Consider the following 15,028-nt stretch of genomic DNA (forward strand, 5'->3'; position numbering starts at 1 on the left):
ATATGAAGTGTATGTCTAAACTGAGGAAGAGCTGGCTTAGTGGGTATGGGTATTTATGCAAAGCCTAAAGACTCAAGTTCAATGCCCTGGTGCCACACAGTGGAAGGAAAACTGTTTTCTGAGCTCCACACATGTGCACACACACATACAAATGTAATGAAATTTTTTTTAGAGCAAGAAGCACTGATAATTAATCAGTCCTGATCCTGGTGTGGTCTTACCCATCACAGACTCCATCCTAGTCTCAGCTCCAGACTCTCCATCCAAAGTGGTCTGTCAGACCTGTGTGGAAGAGCCAAAGCCTGCCTCTGACACAAACTCAGTGTTCTCTCTCCTAGCCTGAGACTTCTTCTGGGAACCGTTGTCTCAGTAATCAAATAGCTAAAGGGAAGGGCACAAGAGTCTCTTTAGAATTCCTTCTCTTCTTTCAGGAAAGTTATAGTTTCACCAACAGAATGGGCATCTCATTAGTATCAAAGACCTCAACTCACTGGGGTGACCCAAGGAGAGGTCTGCCACATACTTCATTAAAATTGCACTTTTGAAGACTGAAGAAGAGCCTATAACCTCCTTTTAGGCTTGGGGAGGCAGCTCACAGCCACTCAGGGCCACCATGTGCACAAGGCATTCTTCGGGGTGCTGTGTGAAAGGCATACACTGTCTTCTCATGGTGTGGGCAAGCTCAGGGGCCAGTGATGGCACCCCGCACAGGTGAGGCACATCTGAGCTCCTGGAGCAGATGTAAAGATCAAAGCCAAAGGATGGGGCTTGTGGCTCAGTGGGGAGAGTGCTGGCCTAGCATGCATAAAGCCCTGGGTTCCATCCCAACAATGCAGAATGCAGGTGTGCTAGTGCATACTTGTGATCCCAGAGCTCAGGTAGCAGAGGGATCACGAATTCAAGGTCATTCTCAGCACAGAATGAGTTCAAGGCAAACCTGGGACACATGAGATCCTATCTTTAGATAGATAGATAGATAGATAGATAGATAGATAGATAGATAGATAGATAGATAGATAGATAGACAGAGATAGGCAACTGGGCTGTGCTATAGGGCTCCATGGCTCAGTCCCTGAGAGAAGCCTGAGTCTAGATGCAACCCATGCAAATGCTATGTTCTGCTTTCTGTTCCTAACAGTGACTCTCTGAGTTTGATTAAGGTATCAATACTTTTTTTTTTTCAAGGCAGGATCTTATATAGCCAAGGATGACTTTTGGCTCAGGGTCTTTTCCTTTTCCTGCCACAACCTAACCATTCCTCGAGCACACTGCCTTCTCTCTCCCCATGGTGTACGAACTCTCCATCCTTGCTTGCTAGCATCATATTCTCTGTACTACCCCTCCTCTCTACAGACCCTTGCTCTTACAAGGCAAATGGCCTTCAATGCTTGCTTCTGGTCTTGCCCACACCTTCCTGCCTTTCCCATTGCTGCTCCCTGGCCCTGTGGAAGGTCATTCCTAGACCTGCTCCTCAGCAGGACTGATGAGAATCCAATCTATCCATCATCCCAGAGCTCCAGCCCAGCTGCTAATCCAGTATTACCCTCTGCTTTGAAGGCTCTTCTCTTCCACAGACTCATGAGCTCCAAGGCAGCTCTCTGGGCCTCTCAGTTATTGTTGCTTTGATTCCACATCTTCCCCCTCTTTTCCCAAAAATACATTTATAAAATTTAGATTACTCTGCTAAGACTTCTTATCTTTTTAATTAATTTCTCAGGTAGGATTATGTGTAGGAAATCTTTCACTATTCATACTTCTTTTATAGCTACTTTCGTTTGCTCCACCATATAATTATCACCAAATGTGGTTTTATTATATAGGCCAGGTGTCAGGACCACAAGTCAAGTCCTTCCAAGTGTCAAATATACTAGTCAGAAGGATTAGTGTATTTGTCAAAACACCACAGAGCCTACAAGGGGTCCTGGATGTCTGTCCAGTCTTCTCTCTGTTGCTGTGATGAATAACACAACCAAAAGTAACTTGGGAGGGGGATTTATTTGGCTCACACTTCCAGGTCACAGAGACTTCAGGAGGAACTTAAAGCAGAAACCATGGATAAGGCTGCCTGCTGCCTCATTCATAAGCTCATGCTTACCTAGCCTTTTTATACAGTCCAGAATCATCTGCTTAGGGAATGGTACTGCCCACAGTAAGCTGGGACTCCTACATCAACTGACAGTCAAGAAAGTGTCCCACAGAAGTGCTTATAACGCTATCTTTAACCTCTACAGTGTCCATTTCCTTATTCATAAAATAATAGAAATGGTAATATTTATCTTTGTCACGTTCTTATGAGAATTTAATTCACATAAACTACTCACACCCATATTTCACACAGAATAGCAGCAGAAAATAGGGCAACATTTTTATTATCCTGACATAAAATCCTTAGCTTAGTTGTCCATATTTACCCTTGAGCTGACCCTGGCACCTTCTCCAGCTTTCTCTTTCCCCACATCCGTGTTTTAAACAAATCTTCCTGATATTCAACAGGACCTTTCTTTTCCAACCCAAGGAATCATTGTGCCCTCTGTTCTCCCCTGTCAGGTTTCCCCTTCTCCCTGTAAAGGTCACACATCCCATCTTTTAGACAATTCCCAGTCCCTCCTCCCTTGGCTGCTTCTGGACACATTGCTGATGAGGTTGATCTACCTTCTCCTGTTGGACCGAAGAGAGAGCTTACATTGTTCATTTATTGTATCCTCCCACCATGAGCTGTCCCTACAAACAGAAATGGTCTTTTTCATTTTATCTCTAGCACACTGGTTCAGACAAACCAACCACAATGAATACCTTGCGATCCCACGCTTCCCTCTCCCAGGCCCCCAGATTCCCTACCACGTGTTCTTGTCTTCCAGCAGTATAATGAGAGTAAAAATGGCGGCTGGGAGGAAGCTCCATGTTAAAATCACTGGAAAACAGACGCATTTGACTCTGGAATACATCTTCTCGTCCCATGCACTTGACTTTGCAAACCTGAACTGGGAAGGGTGGGATTATTATCAAGTAAATATTCAGTGACCATTACTATAACAATGCCTTCATGACTTTGCCTCGGGCTTAAGAGTTCAGAGACGTCACGAGTAAATAAATAAATCAAACACTGAGATGATGAATGTGTTTGCTTATATGAAGCCTTTACATTGCTTAGCATTTTATTTTACTTTAAAATATATTCTAAATTAAAACCCTTGGGAGTTAACTATGGGCTTCCAGTTCACTTTTACCTTAGTCTCAATAGGCGTGAAGGTGTTGCAGAAAACTAATGTGTTGTAACAGGAAAAGTGTGAGCAGCTTTTCTCAGTAGGAGAAATGTTCCTTTTGTATATGAGTAACTCAACATTCCTGACCTATGATTAAGAGAGAGAGAGAGTTTAGAACTTAATGGGTGATCATGGAGGACCCTTCATAGGTTTTCTCTAACATCTAATAAAAACTTACTTTTTGGCCCAAAAAGGACTATGTTACATCTTAAAATCGTGTGTGTACATGTGTGTTTGTGTGTGTGTGTGTACATGTGTATACAAGCATGTCTGTGTGGGTACACATGTGTGTGCTGGGGGAGGGGAGCAGTGGTGCATGCACTTATGCATTTGTGCAAGCCAGAGGTCAATGTTGGGTACCTTCCTCTGTTGCCCACTACAATATTTGTATTGCATTTTATATATTGTGTGTACACAGCAGTGGAGGTCACTGAGAAAAAGTCAGTTCTTCCTTCTATCCTGTGGGTCCCAGGAATCAAACTCTGGTCCATGGGGCTTGGCAGCAAGTGCTTTGCCCACTGAGCCATCTCGTTGACCTGTGCCTTATTTTTTAAGAGAGGCCCTCTCACTGATCCTGGGGCTCATTCATTGGCTAGACTGGCTAACCTAGAGTTTCCCTGTCTCTGTCTTCCAGCACTGGGAATACAGGCCTACAACATACTCAGACTTGTATGTGGGAGCTGGAGATTCAGACTCACATCCTCATGTTTGTAAACCAAGAGCTTCACCTGCTGAGCCATTTCTCTGTACTCTTAAATCTTGTTAAATAGTCATTCCTGAGTGGTTTTTCAGGAGTTGCTATCTGTAATTAAATTACTAAAAGTAAATTAGCAAAAATTCTAGTTCTGAAGAACAAAGTCTTCCCATAGGTCCACAAGCAAATGTATTTATACATGCTTCTGCTTGTAAAGTGATTGAAGATTTCAGCTCAGGGAGTATCAACAAGTAATTCCTGCCAAGCTGTTTGGAAAATGTGTTTCCTAAAAGAAGCTACAGAAGTACATACAGTACTTTACACTACTTACACACACACACACACACACACACACACACACACCAACCATAAAAAACAAACAACAGACACCTGTCTATACTGAAACTGGTGTCTTTTTTTAAACTGGTGTTTAATTTCAGAATGCTGGTGACTCTCTCTCACAGCTGTCAGCTTGGGACAAGCTGTTTTTAATGCTAAGCTTTTAATGTTAAACTTGATAAAAGTGTTTTCTCCAAGACATAAAAATATACAAAGTATAGAAACACATTGATCAGATACTTTGGCAACTTCATCTTGAGAAAAAAAACCTTCCATCCTCCTTCTGTAACAACACCCAGTACCCTTTCTTATGTAATACAGATAGGTTAATACAATATATAATACATACTGCCACTCCTACTCCAGTGAAGTCCGCATGACAGCAACCCACAGAGGCATACAGCTTCAAAGGAAGCCAGTCTCCTGGAATTCATTGGTTGGCATCTTATATCAGAGGTAGCCCAAATTTGTCCTTTTGATAGTCGATGGAAGGTCTCATGTGCTAGGTGCCCACCAAGATATGATTTACTAATAACTAAACAAAATTGGACATTGCTCTCTGACCTTTACCAATGTTCCAACATCTTAGGCAAATCCTGGCTTGGAATTTCGTAGGCAATGTTACCCATTCAGGCTAATTGCCTCTGGCATTGTTAGGGAAATAATGAAGGGAGTAGGGCACTGAAGTTTGCTGAATGGTAGTTGATAATCCCAGGGCAAGTTTAACTAAAATCTTCATTTCAGTCACGTAGGGCAGACCACATTAAAATTGCAGTTGAATCACTCCTAGGAACTAGATTATTGTTTTGTTCTGGGTATAGTTAGCAAGAACGGGACTCCTGGGGCATACCTCTGCTAGCCCAAGAAGATTAGCATAGTGGGTGTTTACTAAGGATGGGAGGGACCTTGAGCCTGGTGTGTGTGGAAGAGAGTGTATACTGCGAGCATTTCGACCCTCTACTCTCCTGCGGTCCGCAGCCCCCCAGGACTCCCACTGGACCCTGCACTGACCCGAACACTCAGATCCCGAGGGTGCGGCACCAGTCCAGAGGAGGTGGCTACTGCTTTAGACCCAGTGTGTTTCAGATGGCCTCAGATGTACCTTGACTGCTGAGCCTCCAGATTTTTCTTTTGTCTTTTGTAATGACTGTAAAAGTCTGATACCATTTTTAAGAATATACATTCAGATCCTGCACTTCCTTGTGTTGTGTCTGTCTGTCATTTCTTAGCCAACATCTTGCCGACCTGACCAGAACCCTGTTTCTCCCACGGGTTGAGAGGCAAAGGCTGACTGGCCTGCGGCAACATACTAGTGTGAAAATGTAAACCTTGCATGCATAGACAGATCTGAGTACTGCTGGCCACATCCTCTATGAGATTCAATTATTTGTCAGTAATGCTGGTGTCTTTGACTTACAGCTACCTCAATCTAGATCATGAAATGGGGCCAATGTTCCTAAAATGTGTTACAAATTGGCATGACATTTGAAAGATGTTCTTAGTTTTCCAAAGAGAAAAACTTTTCATCTCTTTCTAGGAACCGAAGGCTGGTATCTGTTAGAGGATGAGAAAAGATCCTGTTCTGTCTGTTACGCATTGTTTTATCCACTGCCAGAACTCAAAAGTGCCTGTCTGTAAATACAAATGGGTAGAGATCCTTGCTGGGGTTCCCATCCCAAACCAAGCAGCTCCGGTGATGAGGAAGCCATTATAAGGTCATTTGAAGTTGTAGTATAGAAATCTATTCCAAGCAGAATGTGGGGAAGAAAGCCAGCTCTTCTGGTTTATTAACATTCAAATTTTCACTCAGTTCTTAAGTGGTATTTTGTCACAATTTTAGTGTGGCTGTCATTAAGCCCCATATATTTTTCAATATCTCTACTTAGAAATGTTAAGTGACAAAATCATTCCTTACAGGTCCCATTGTACATTGATGGTTAAAAAAAAAAAAAAAAAGACCATGAGTCAGAAAATACAACTTGTGAAAATATCACTCTTACTATTACTGACTTTAACCATTTGAAAAGTTGGGAAAGAATCCACAATAGGGCTTATATGTCTTTAAGCTCAACAGGAACTATGATGCCCTGAAAGGAAAGCATTACAGAGTGTCTTGGTCAGCTCTGTCAGTTGAACACATTCTAGAGTGACTGGAAGGCTCTAAACAATCCCTTAATTGAGGGAATACCCAGATCAGATTGGCCTCTGGACATGTCTGTGGAGGGATTGTCTTGATTGCTAATTGATTTAGTCATACGAGATCCCATCCCACTGTGGGTAGCACCATGTCCAGGCAAGTGGTCCTAGACTATATTGGAAAGCTAGCTAAGCATGTGCCTTCAAGCAAGCCAGAAAGCAATTCATGGGCAACATTATTCCATGGCTTTTGCTTTAAGTTCCTGTCTTGAGTTCCTGCCCTGACTTCCTTCAGTAAAGGAAGCAGAAACAAGATCCTTTCTTTGCTTTTGGTCAGGTTGGTTTTGTCACAACAAGAAAGAAACTAGAACAATCTCTCTCTCTCTCTCTCTCTCTCTCTCTCTCTCTCTCTCTCTCTCTCTCTCTCTCTCTCTCTCTCTCTCTCTCTTTTGCTAGACATATCAAATAATATACATGTGTGTGCATGCTATATACTGTGTGGGGTATAAGTATGTTGTATGTATAGGCTTTCCATGCTGGTTTTATGTCAATTTGATGCAAGCTATAGTCAACTGAAAAGAGAGAACCCCAGTTGAGAAATGCCTCCATGAGACTGTGTTATAGACAAGCCTGTAGAGCATTTTCTGAGTGATTGAGGGAGGATATCCCAACCTATTGTAGGTCAGGCCATCCCTGGGCTGGTGGTCCTAGGTTCTATAAGAAAGCAGGCTGAGCAAGCCATGAGGAGCAAGTCAATAAGCAGCATTCCTCCATGGAATGCTGGCCACTACATCAGCTCCTGACTCCAGGATCCTGCCTTTTTTGAGTTCCTGTCCTGACTTTCTTTGATGATGAACAGTGATATGGGAGTGTAAGCCAAATAAACCCTTTTTCCCCGAGTTGCTTTGATCATGGTGTTTCATCACAACAATAATAACCCCAACTAAGACAGTGCTTCTCAGGAGTTTGATTTCTCATTATTGGTGATGATGCCTATGACAATGAACAGGTAAAAGAAAAACACACTACATTTTTATTTCTTTGCTATGAGACTATGAAAAGTTTCACAGGGACAGGTGTTTTGTATTAGTGGTTTGTAGACTATATAAGCAATGGCACAGGGACTGATGAATTGCTGCAGTGCTTATAGAGAACCCTCTAGAAACAGAGTATTGAAAGTAGAATGTATACATCTGGGAACTGAAACAAATCAGCTAACAAATATGTATATGAACAAGTATAATTCTCACCTGGTTTATAATACCAGAAAATTAGAAGTCCCAGGAATGGGTTAAATAAATTATGGTGTGGTTACATGATCAACAATATAATAACTGACAGCATTGTCCATAAACAACTACTCCTCACTATTAAATAGAATGAAATCAAACTGGCTAAATGTCTCTAATACATTGTCAGTGTGAGAAAAAAATGTATCACACAAATATGTAACTTCATAAAGAATCTGATCTATTTTATTTTTAGTAACAGTTTAATTAATTATGTTACAATTAATAACATAATTGTAGTATGATTCGTGTACTATATAGTTCATTCTTAAAATATGCAGGTGGCAGCAATTTGTGTCATCTATCTTTGGCACATCCTTTCCCGAAGAAATGACTACCTATGGACAGCTGATCTTTCCCCGCAGTGCTCCCCACCCCCATATCCCTTTGCTCTACACAGTCTCTGAACCTACCTACCAAGACTGAGTCTACTTGGTCTGAGCATGAAAAGTCTTTGTGACTGGATCCTCTCATTTAAGAACGTTTTTAAATGTCAATGTTATGACGTATGTCAGTGTTTAATCTCCTGTTATTGTTAAATAATATTTTTGCATGATTATGATACATTTCCTTTCCCTAACCATCAGTTGATAGGCATTTGAGTTGAATTGTTTCCACTTTTTGAACATTGTGAATAGTAATTATAGGCACCATGCACAAATTTTTACCTGAATGCTATTTTCCTTTTGCTAGGGCATAAACTAGGGAGTGCGGTTTCCATGCCTTGCAGTTACTCCATAATTAGCTTTCTGCAGAAACTTAATTTTTATTTTGTAGTTCCCCAAGAATTGAATGATTCTGAACTTCTTCTCAGTGGCTCTTTAGACAGTTTTAATTTATCCTTTTAAAGTCTTCTATGAGAAAATACGTTTAGGAGACAACAATACCAACCTCTTGTCCAGGGGTTCCTATTCACCATTTTCTACTGGGTCTCTGTATCAGACAGGACTCTACCAGAGGAACAGACCCAGAAGGAAGATCATGTGAATAAGTATATGGGTGGGTTTATGGGTGGAAAGATAAACATATGACAAAGAAATGCTTACAGGAGACTGGTCGTCCCTAACCAAACTTTACAGGATGGGACAGGAACAGACAGGCTAGGGTGAAACTGTAGCACACAGGCACACTTTCTCTTTCCTCCAGTAGACCTCAGATCTACTCCAGAAGTCTTTCAACTGATTAGAAGAAACCCACCGAGATGGTCTAAAGAATCTCTCCTACTTTAAGTCAATGAGTTTTAGGTGCAATTATTTCTACAAAATCTCTTCTCCACAATGCTTAGATTATATAGTTTGGACTGGAAAACTGGCTACTACAGCCTATCTCAGTTGATACAGACTTGACCACCCCCCCCAATGATCCTCTTCTATATTACTTGGTTATTTTAATGAATTTTATTACATGTTAAACTACAAACCCTGCATTTTAAAAAAATATTCATTTTTTTTATACAGTGGTATCCCCAGTTTCATACCTGATTGTGACTGTGAACTTGTTCATCTTGGTGTCCACAGTATGGCTCAAAATGGTGGCTTTGAGCTCTACTGTGAAACCCCTTCATATGGGTTAGACTAAGACATATACCAAACCCTTAGCTGTAAGTCTATATAAAAATTACAAAAGCTGCAAGTAAAACTCAATGGTAGTACATTTGTCTACAGCCAACATACAAGACTCCAAATCTGCTCTCTAGCAATGATAAAAAAAGACCTAAGAGAAAATTGCAAAGCTATATACTTCTAAAGTACAATCACACAGATCAAACATTTCTGTTCCAGAAAGGGGAGTGGGAAGGAAAGGACCAAACCAGGCTGGAACTCAGCAGGACAAACAGTAAATTCTCTTCTTCATGTTGAGATCAGACACATGAGGTGGCAAGATGTGGGTATCGAATGCTTGATGAACTCCAGCCCTACAGCCTTGGTAGCCAAAGACTATACTCCTATCCCCAGCTGGCTGTGATCACTGGCAGAAATTTCCTCAGTAGATGTTCCTTGTCCCTGTTTTCCATGACATCACAAGATCTCCTCTGCAGCTTAGGTTTCACCCTTGCAGCTTCTTGTTACACCCTTTAAGGGGCACACCTGCAAGCACATTAATCCTGCCATGCAATTGCCTGGCTCCTTAGACTTTCCTTAGTAATCTTGGTGGAAGCCTCCATCATCCCAGAACTCTTACATTCTACATGTAAAAAAACTAGTATCATGTGAATGATGCCAAGAACTGTTCCTAAGGGGAAATATCCTCTGATGCCTCTATGTACATGGATGACTAAATACAGAAAAATGCCTTCCAGGTAGCCCTGTATAGGCAGGTTCTCTGGAGCCCTCATCTCAAAACAAAGTTTTTCCAATGAGTTACAATGAGCCATTGATGGATGCCATGAGGCCAACTCCTGATGTCTCTTCTAGGTACTTTTCCTATTATCTCAAAGACAAGTACTTGGTGATAATTTCCTTACCAACTATAAACATAGTCCTTTCCTGTCTATATGGCTAGGTATTTTTTTCTATTCCTTTTGCTCTGATTTTTGCTATCAGGTTTCACTGTAAATTAGGCCAAAAGAAGCCAGCAATATCCATGCCACAATGTAAATATATTCTTCCTGAGAAGGTTCTCTAGCAAATTAGTCTGTCTGTCAACTTGAAATTTAGCTTTATACACATTCTCAGGGCATAGGTAAATGTAGAGTCCTTTGCCAGAATTTAAATTTATGACCCCTTGTCCAATCCCTACTAGAGTTATTTCCATTTGAAACTTCATGAGAACATTTTTATTATCAGCATTTCTATTTATAATCTTGACTTCTATGATCTATTCATGATTTCCCACTGAACTCTGCTTACATTATTCTAGAGTTTCTTCAGCCTGTATCTCCAAACTTTCCTAAATTTTTCCCATAATCTGGTTCATAAGGTTCTGAATCACACAATCAGGATTGTGGGATTCATAGTATCAATAATATTTCATGTTAGTAAGTTTTATGTTGCTCTAACAAATTTATGAGATAAACAATGCAAGTGGAGATTATTTTTGCTAGAAGTTTCAGAGTTTCCATCCATGGGTACTTAGCTCCATTGCTGTGAAGCAAAGCATAATAGCAAAGAGCTTGATCAAGCAAAGTTGTTCGCCTTATTGCAAATTGGAAGTAGAGTGAGTAAGGAGCAAGGGTCTGAAGACAAGAATGCATTCCTTAATGTCTTATTTTAACTATGTACCACACCCTAAGCCTATTCAGCTATGGTTCATCATGGAGTCATTCCACTAAGCAGATTACCATTCTTATGATTCAGTTATCTCTCAACAGGGCTACCAGCTGGGGACCAAGCCTTCAATACATGAACCTTTAAGGACATTTTATATTCAAACCATAACCTTCTCCCTCTCTCTGCCTGTCTCTTACAAGAACAATTGTGATTGCATTTGGTGTTCCCATGAAAATTTCCATTACTTAATCTCATCTGCTAGCTCACTTTGCTGTATACCATAACATCCACAGGCTGTGATTACTAATGAAAGCACTGTAGGCACTAACTGGTAAATGCTCACAGAGCAGTCCTCTATTGTTCTTTTCCTAAGAAATCTTGACTCTCCTAAGCTGTTCTCTTTTCACAGGCTGATGTCAGAGTAACTTCTTCCAAAGAGAATTGCAGTCCCCAAACTGAAGCTGCATGGCCCAAGGACACTGTAGACAACACCAAAAGTCTGGACCAACAAACACAGATGGGAAGCTTGCCTGGGACTATTCCAGAAAGTTCTCCAACTCCTAGTAAAACAAACAGGAGAATAAATTCAGGTAACCTTTGCCTCTGTTCTTGTTGCTATCCCCCAGACATCTGGTAGACTTCTAAATATATAATGCAAGTATCTGACGGCCTATTGATCACTTCTTTTTTGGGTCATAGTGTACTTTATATGGCAAGGTTCTTATCTCCAAGACATTAGAATTTAGTCTTAGCCCTTTATCATGTGTGTAAATACTGTGAGTCATTAATCTTGTGGATGAAGTAATTAAAGCCATTAAAAAAAACAACAACAACAACAAGAACCCTTGTTGAGAATTGAAAACACATTTCAGGAGTAGAAATCACAGGGCTTAAGGGAATGTAAAACCCACAATGCTGTCATCTTCTTAAGGGAAAAGTTTACATTTGTAAAAATAAATAAAACCTTCATTAAACTGTCCCCCTACCTCTCTTCATCCACAACATCAGAGAATACACATAAAACATAGAAGAAGTAATTATGATCTAGTGTGCTATTTAAAAGCTATTTGTGGCCCTTCTTAGGCAATGCTATGCTTCCCCTCTTTTGAGCTCTTTCTTGCTGTTGAGTGATGACATCTTATTTATAGTTGGTCAGCCTTTGGAACAAAATGAACAGCACAGATCTGGAGGGAATGAACATTGTTTTAGTTTAGAGGGAAAGCATTTATTCCATGTTCCCATTGTTTCTTCTCTGATTACATGATAGGATCAGAAAATAGCCAGGATTGGAGCCAGAGTGATGGCTTAGTGGTTATTAGCACTTATTGTTGGTACATAGGACCTGGGTTTGGTTACCAGAACCCATGTCAGGTAGCTCACAACCAGTTCTAGGAGATCTAACTGATAAAATAATGCTTGCGTTATATGGGGTACACATCCGGGTAGAGGTTCATATGTGTGTGTATAGAGGCCTAAGGTTGCCATTGGGTATCTTTTTTTTTTTTTTTTTGGTTTTTTTTTGAGACAGGGTTTCTCTGTGTAGCCCTGGCTGTCCTGGAATGCACTCTGTAGACCAGGCTGACCTCGAACTCAGAAATCTGCCTGCCTCTGCCTCCCAAGTAGCTGGAATTTCAGGTATCTTCTTTAGTTGATGCCTGCATGATATAGAGGCAGAGTACCTTGAGAAAGCCAGCACTTACTGTTTTAACTAGCCAGTTAGCTCTGGGAATTCCTGGTCTCTGCTTCCTGCATGCTGGGATTCCAGGTAGACTCTCACATTCACCCAGCTTTTCTTTGGATTCTTGGGATGTAAACTCCAGTCCTTATGCTTGCAAGTGCTTCTCTTGGCAAGGCCCTTTTCTATCTTTTAAGACCTTGAAATATTCAGGCCTTTTGTTTCCTACACTATTCCTCCATTTGGGGGTTTTATTAAGTCTCAATTGTCAACTGAGTTAGATTAAGAAAAGCATAAGACAAGCCTGAGACAGACACATCTCAGCTGTGTCTGTGGGGACTATTCCAGAGTGAATAAACTGAGGAAAGAAAACTCACAGTGGATGTGGGTGGCCCCACCCCATGAGCTGGGATCCTAGACTGGATTAAAAAGGAAATAGGGAGGAAACCTTGAGAGCACAGTCTTTGCTTCTTGATTCGTGTCACAGACCAAGCTGCACCCAATGTCATGCCTTCATCTCCGTAAAGACTGTACTTCTCCCAACTGTGAGCCAAAATAAAACCTTTCTTCCTCCCTTAAGTTTTTGTTTGTTTGGTTGGGTTTTTGTTTTGTTTTGTTTTTGTCAGCTATTTGGTCACAGCAGTGAGAGAAGTCATGAACATACTTCATAATAAGACAGAAGCACAGGATTATTTTTAACCTCCACCCTACCTAAAATATATTCCAATGTCCAAAAAAAAAAAAAAATGGAAGAATGAATTGAATTGATTGGCATTTCCTAAGAATCTCTGTCTAGGGTCCTTAAGACAAATAAATACTTTAGTAGACTCACAAGACACTGGGTTGAAATGGTTACATTCATTTCCTTATGTAAGTGACACTTTTTGGAAACATCTGGGAGAGAGATGGAATACCTGTGGTTCAACTACTCCTATATCATATTTAGGAAAGAGACTAGTGAGGTTGAGGACTTGGTGTTGAAATTGAGTTCAGTCTTAGTTACCACTCTAACCAGTCTCATCCCCTTGAGCAATTAGCTTCTATCATATCGGTGTACTTCATGGTAAAATAGGGACCATAGCTCTCCTCTCACAGATTGGTTGCTATACAGATACTAAAGTAACTAACAAAGTAAGGTGAGTAAACTCTCAGCAAACAGTAGTCATTACTATGTTAACCCTTCCTGGAAAGCCCACCTTTTAACAATAATGATAGCAATAAAATCACTCTGAATCCATGGCAGTATTTACTTGTGACCTTTACATTGAACTGTCCTCTATGTTATCAAGTTCCTGGTCTGCTTACATGTTTGGGTGCTTTCTATAAGAACACGCAAGCACTTTGCAGTAAGAATGGATTCTATTCCACATTCCTACGAGGCTGAAGAGCCAGCACTGGAAAGTACTGGAAAGGGCTTCCTGGCCTTCTACTGATACCATGTGATGGTCAGTCAGAGCCCTCTCTCGTGACAGATGGATTAATGGTCTGAAATGAGAAACAGCTGGCCAGCATGTGGAGCCATCTCTGCATATGTTTTCAAACTACAAAAACCCATCCAAGTTGTCTTTGTAACCATGGAGGTTAGGCATGGCTGCAGATACCTCCATCCACTGACAGTGGGCTTCTTGCAGAGAGATTACTGCAGATGGCTCTGCACAGTGTCAGCTTTGACAAGAGAAGCAGAGCCATCTTTGGGACAACAAGCAGGCACTCTTTATTTTATGATGTGGTGGTGTGGAGGTGGCTGATTCTTCGCATGGATGATTTGCAATGAGGAGGCCTCTCGAGAGAGGGCAATTCATAAATCCTCTCCTGTGACTGGCTCCAGAGCTCATCTTTAAAATCATTAATAAGATCTGAGCTGATAGTGCTCTAGCTCAAATTCCGGCCTGATTTAAGGTCTCTTTCTGAAAAGGCATGCTTTCTTTCTGTAGATTTAGCAGATGGTGAAACTGTACACCAGGGCTGCAGAACCAGACAGCCCTTGGCAACCTCATGCTGTTTACCTTTTGTATACAAAGCGTAGAAACCAAAGGGCAGCTCATAAGAGTCAATAGAAGAATGTCTCAAGCCTTAGCTGGAGTTGAGCCTTGTAATTAGTGGAGCAAATCAGTGACATCCAACCAGAGTGTATGAATGTTGTCACAACAGAAAGGCTGCACATAGCAGCCTGGAGACAAGACTTGATTGTGGTCACATGAGACTCGCTCCATAAAGAATAGATTATGCTGATTCATTTCCTCTATAAAGGCAGCAGAAACTCAAAAAACTTCAAAAAAAATCACAAAAAAAGAACTTCAAAAAAATCACAGAGCTTTAAAATGGAAACCAGACACTAGGGCTGGAGATGTCCACTGCCAATCTGAGTTCAATTCTTGGAATGCTCATGGTTGAAGGAGAAAACCAACTCCCTCAACACACAC

The 15,028-nt window shown here is 41.0% G+C and overlaps 1 protein-coding gene across 1 annotated transcript in view; it reads left to right on the forward strand.

Moving 5' to 3' along the window:
• Window positions 1-15,028, forward strand: part of Stmnd1 (stathmin domain containing 1) — a 29,318-nt gene that overhangs the window by 1,146 nt on the left and 13,144 nt on the right. The window contains exon 2 of the mRNA XM_031359315.1: window positions 11,340-11,520. Within this exon, the coding sequence (XP_031215175.1) occupies window positions 11,340-11,520 (181 nt within the window). The remainder of the gene's footprint in view (window positions 1-11,339; window positions 11,521-15,028) is intronic.

This window comes from Mastomys coucha, unplaced genomic scaffold, assembly GCF_008632895.1.
Source record: "Mastomys coucha isolate ucsf_1 unplaced genomic scaffold, UCSF_Mcou_1 pScaffold7, whole genome shotgun sequence".
NCBI lineage: Eukaryota > Metazoa > Chordata > Mammalia > Rodentia > Muridae > Mastomys > Mastomys coucha.